Below are 6,000 nucleotides of genomic sequence, written 5' to 3'. Positions count from 1 at the left end.
GGGGGGCCTGGGAGGCTCCCCCCCGGCTCTATCAACTACCTAAATAGCCCGGCCTAGTTAGGGTTAAAGGAAATATGGAAGGTTGTGGAGAGTGGGGCTAATTTACCTGTTGGTGCACCAGCGAACACTGAAATGTGGAAGAGTTTCCACAAAGTATGTTTGAGTGACATGGTTTGGAAGGGGTGGAAACACTTTTATGAGGAGCATGTCACAAATGATGTCGATGACTTTGTGGTGAACATGATATAGCAGGAGACAATGACAGAACTTTTGCAGAAGGTCCTCCAAAAAAAGAAATTTTGGTGGAACAGAGAAAGTCACCACTCAGGAACAGGAGTTCACAACACACGACCAAGAAGTGGTAGGCTACATTGCAGGATTTATACCTTTTTTTCTTCACAAGAAGTACAGCAACATGTCTACTGAAAGTGCAAAGGAGAATGTGGCAGTTCTAGCAACTCTGAAAGTGAAAGGCGATGTCATGGATGCAGACTCTTTCTTAGATTACACAAAAGAATGGACACAATTACAAAATCGTGGAGGACTTTTTGTCGTTACTGACAGGTGCTGCAGATTGTTTCAAGCAATGGAAATTCAAACAAGGAAGCACTTGTCAGATGATTTGCTTGTGGAGGGCAGGTCAAAGCCCATCCAGGAGATACTGAACAATGAGCTACTTTCAAATGTACATGTGTGTAACATGTGGGATGCTCTTCATGGAGACGAGTTAGTTGATAGTGATGGTCTATTCAGAAAATTTGTTCATTACTGGATCGACATCAGATTTCAAGTGGCAGTTAAACTCTTTTTGGAGAAAAAGAAGGGAAAAGCAACCAGCAAAGGAGAAAAGGGCTTACGAAAAGAATTGAGCAAGAAGTAAATGCATGCAGGACTCAGTGAATCAGTGTACATGTGTACCGCCATTAAGCAAGCGTTCACTTTACTCCACAATCTCCCATATCATATACATGTACAGTATATATGCGACCGTGCACCTCAAAACGAACATAAAGTCGCACACACTGATTTTGCGTGAGGACTGAAAATAAGTAAAATGGGTCAACCTAGCCGAACTAGACTTTTTCATATTTTCTGAAAGAGCGGGTCTTCTTTTACATTATGCTAAAATTTGGTATCATAAAACGGGCAGGAAAGTGTGTTTTTTTTTAGCAGTTTATCTCGAACATTTTTGGTAGAATAGTGTGATTAGGTGTGTCTTTAGACTCCCTTTTTCATTTCTGAAAAACCTTGTCCACACTACTCACTTTCAACTCTAATAACTTTCGAAAGGATAGTGCTACTGTTTTGAAAGTTGGCATTAATTATGAACAGAATGTGTTAATGAGGCATGCTTAATTTCAGTTTAATCTGATAATCTCTTCATTGTTGTTTCCCTGGTGGTTTACTTCCTGTTTTTTGTCCCATTCATCGCACAGCCAGCACGGTTTGGTAAAGATTAAGCGCTTGAATAGACACTGTACTTCAGAGCCTCTTTTCTCAGTTCACACTTTTCCTGAGTTTGTGCTTTCTTTCCAATATTTATATAGGTTAGGAGAGTCCATTTGATTTGAGTTATACATCATTTTAAAGCTTAAAGTCTGCTCTTTCAGAATATGGTCTTAACTAAAAATTCATGTCTGGCGACTTTTTGTTTGTTTTGAGGTGCAGGGTCACATATAATCTCAAGAGTTTCTCTACTTATGATTTCTGAACAGATATAACAAAAATGCGACATCAAATTTTGTGATGCATTGAACAGTCATGAGAATGGTGTCTGAATGTCAAGAATAAGCATACATACAGCCTACCAACAGAATGGTATGAATACAACACACATTGTACTTCCTAAAGTACAGCAGAACCAGCTTACATTGAAGGTAACCTTGATTTCTTTTTTTAAAAGCATAGAAAACCAGTAGTTCGGTAAGAGGATTTAAACAGTATAGGTTCCAAAATATCTTGAGCCTTCCATTCAGTATTAATGTGTAGTACAGATGCCAGATTCGCCCTCATGGACAGTAGCAACTACAGTCACCACACACCAGTGAAGTTACTAGCTGCGTTCGATGATAACGTCCAACACGCCACCTACGAGCCTCATCGTATTAATGAGGCAAGTGAGTTGAAGGAATTCATCGCACCAAATTATGCGGGAGTAGCTTGGAGCTACGCAGAGGCTGTAGCGAAGACTCTGGAGGGACTCGACGAGAGCGTCAGGGAAGGATTCGTCAAAGCGTTATACCATACAACCATAAAAGATGGGGCAGATGGAATGGGAGAGGTGGCAGCTCAGAAATTTAAGGCAGACACATTTTTGCCCGACAAGGCGTTCAGGCGTCTTTTGTCATCCTCAAGTGCGAGGTGAAGCTGAGCGACAACACAACAGCAGTTGTGTTTGAGGAAGAGAAACCAAACTCAGTGATAGTGAATAGACCACTGCTGGAGGCCATTGGTGATGAGAACTCTCCATCCACTGCGACTCTTCTCTTGCGCCACATGGAGTCAGAGAGAAAGTTGCTCCATCATCACACCATCAAAGTATATGCCGGCAGCACTACAAGAATCCATTACATCACCATATATAATACCATGATAGATGAGAAGCTAGACAGATCGCTGGGGGGACTGCAAGGGAGTGGCTCAAACTACATCTGCACACTCTGCTTCGCTACAGAGAGCACGGCCAAGAGGCAGCTCGGATCATTCAAAATCACCCGCACACTCAGAGACACAACAGACACAGCCAACTACATCATCTCCAATCCAGACAAACTCACAAGCAATGAACTCACAACAGAGGGCAAGGGGGTCAAACGGAAACCGATACTTACATCTGGACCCGAGAACAAACTCCTTGACGCAACACATGCTGACATCAACCTGGGACAGTTCCTCAAAAAAATAATTGTGAGAGAAGTGGCTGGTGTTCAGAAATGGGAAGCATCTACTGATGTGGAGCAATACATTGAGGATGCAGAGAGACGGCTAGACATTCATCTCCGAGAGTCCATTGGCGTAAACTATGAAAAAATCTACAGTACTTGAAAAGGGAGGCTGAGGCACGTAGCGCCGAGCCTAGCTGCCGATGCGCACAGCGCCGAGGCAGCCAGTTAATCCATATTGGCACTAACAGTTTAGCTTGCAGTGTATGGAATTTGGACAAAACATCTTATGTGGACCTGTATTCATCTGTTCGCAGTCTCTATGTCAATGCAACAGTAATATTCTCCCGGATTATCCCGAGGTGGGACTGCCAAGACTTGTATGAAAAGTCTTTGTATTATAACATTAAACTAGAATCCCTGTGCACGGAATGGACTGACTGAAAATGCATCAGAATTGACCACAACAATCATAAATTGAGAAAAGACACTACCCTGTTCAATTGGGGCTCGATACATCTCAACTGCCATGGCAAGGAATTTTTGGGGGCAGAAATTTCACAACAAGTGAAAAGATGTGCATCGCCGGCGATGAGCAGGAGTGTGCACACGTATATGCCACCTGAGCTGTGAAAACTGTGGAAATCGAAGAAAATTAAAAAGGAGGACAAAACACCAGACCTGTCCAGCATATGCTCCAAACACAAAGGATCTCAGCCGCCTTCAGCTTCTGTGAACACAGAGCCACCTCCTGCCCCAAGCCAGCAATGCCCCACAAAGCCGGTCACTACGACCACTCCAACACAGTCAGCTTCTGCTGGAAGCCAAAGAGCCCTCCAGAGACAGAACAGCCCAGCAAGCATGCAAGAAATACAAAGGTGTAGTTGGAGACAAGTACGTTTTGCTGTGGTTTGCAGCTTTTCAATGTTATATTTAGGTATGTTTGATGACTTGCTTTGGACTTAATCTTAGGATGATTTATTATTGCAAAAATGTAATCAAATGTATTGTAACTTCAATGACTCGCAAGAAAAGCTGAAATCGGACCCGACTGACAGTGTGTACATGAGGTGCTAGAAACTCTGGTTCCATGCCTGCTAAACAGCGTGCATGAGAATATGTATATATTCACCCAATATGAATATGCACCATGATGGCATGCCTCTTCTCACACAGAGGCTCAAAGACAAAGAGATTATTGTACAGCCGTCTATGCACAAAAGCAATCACATGTTTTGTCACTTGAATGACTCACAAGAAAAGCTGAAATCAGGCCCTGACTTACATTAGGAGCCAGAAATTAGGCACACTGAGAAGCACAAAGTGTAGATCTGTCGTGGATGTGACTATACACATTTTTTCCCCTTTTTTTTTTCTGGATGTGGGAAGACTAGCTTGTTCTCTGCCTTTTTGTCTCGTATACCAATTTCTGACAAGTGGTGTGCCATCCCTTGGTTCCCCCGAGTGTATTCACTTCTTATTTTCTACAGGCTTGCAGGGGCTGTCTACTTAAAAAAAAAAAGTACTTCTCAGCATTCAGACTGACAAGATCTCCACTTCAGGTGTACAAATCTATCAGTGAAACAGACCAGAGCAAAAAACATCAGCCTTTCCTAGACAAAATCAGAGAAGCAACTTGGGACAAGGCAGATTTCAAGGATGGCGTCCTGCCATTATTTAAATGAGGCGCATCGTCTTCATTGGCTGCAATCATGTTGGGTGTCAGAACTGTGGGCACAGGCATCACATTCAACTACACTTGATCCATCCTCAAGAAGCCGTGGCTATGTTTTAAGGCATGGTGTATTGAAAGCTGCATGCAATTATTGGCATTATTTTAGGATACAACTAAAGAGGGCAAAAAGAAACACATGAACAAAATGTGGACAGATAAATAGAATTTTGAGCTTTTTCCAAAGCTATGTGCAGGGCGGACAAGTCATCCCTGTCAGTTGCAAGAGTGGTTAAAGATCCATTAAAGATAATGGTTTCTGATGGAATGATCAGGTACAATGTCACGGATCTGCTCGTCATGGAGCCAAAAACAAGAGTAAATGGAGAATTTTACGGACAAGAAATTATAAATGGCCTGTTTGCACCTGCATATAACAAAACAGAAGGGACTGATAAGCCCTTCGACAGGACAGCTAATCCAATATTCATGCAAGATTGGGTGACCTGCCATACGGAAAAAGTGACCCAGGAATTGCGTTCCCGAGTATTTCTGGACTATTGGGACACAAACCTTTTGGCCAGGAAATAGCCCACACATAAACCAAATAGAATATTTGTGGTCCACTACGAAATCAAAAGTCTATTGCCCACCCATGGCAACCAACAAGAACATGTTAATTCTAAAGATTCAAGATGCCTAGGATTATGTGAGAGCCGGGAGACATGAGATTCCGCCTAATCTTCTTGAAGGGGATAGTGGACGAAGGAGATTCTGTATAAAGTGCATTGAGAACCATGGTGGTGAGAGTTCATAAGCAGGTGAGTTAATTTTCTACTGAAAATTGAAGAAATTGTTATTTGTTATTGTTATTGCTATCATTGTGTATTTATCTTTGTTACTGTATAAAATATATCCATCCGATTGTCTTTTGATGCACCACCCTGTGGATGGCATGCGGGGAAGTCTCCAAAACTTGTGCATGGAACAAACGTAGAAAATGCATCGTTTTTGTAAATTTCTAGACATATCTGGATGCAGCACTTCTCTGATACTTCATCAATGACTTCAGAAATACATACGCAATAACACACTTGTAAGGTTTTTGTGTCCACACAAGGAAAATATGCCATCGTAGCGACTACTTCTAACAATTGTTTTGGTTTGAATGTGCCCTTTTCATATCACTTGTTATCATACAACAGTGATATGACGGTAAGTCAGAATAAGGCATTTCCTTTTCAAAACCATGCAAATTGATCACAAGTTACGAAATGATAGTCAAGTTAATACGTCAGTTTTGCTGCAACACTTTCCCACCAGTGTCTCATACGTAACACGTTCATTCGGTCGGAAAGCGAAGTCACGGCAGAATGAAAACGGGGTGTCAATAGTAACCATCCGCTGCGAGTGAGGAGCATTCCTCTGATCTTTACTACCTTCCTC

General features: G+C 42.1%; 1 protein-coding gene across 1 annotated transcript; it reads left to right on the top strand.

Moving 5' to 3' along the window:
• Positions 1-329: 329 nt before the first annotated feature.
• LOC139708655 (uncharacterized) lies at positions 330-880 on the top strand. The gene has a single exon (XM_071620591.1). The coding sequence runs from the start codon at positions 416-418 to the stop codon at positions 878-880; it is 465 nt and encodes a 154-aa protein (XP_071476692.1). The 5' UTR covers positions 330-415.
• Positions 881-6,000: the final 5,120 nt, after the last annotated feature.

The sequence above is a fragment of the Diadema antillarum genome, unplaced genomic scaffold (assembly GCF_040938485.1).
Source record: "Diadema antillarum isolate AM-2024a unplaced genomic scaffold, OU_Dant_1.0 seq00001365_RagTag, whole genome shotgun sequence".
NCBI classification, from domain to species: Eukaryota; Metazoa; Echinodermata; class Echinoidea; order Diadematoida; family Diadematidae; genus Diadema; species Diadema antillarum.
Note: the sequence above shows the minus strand (reverse complement) of the source record. Positions and strands in the feature narration are given on the sequence as shown.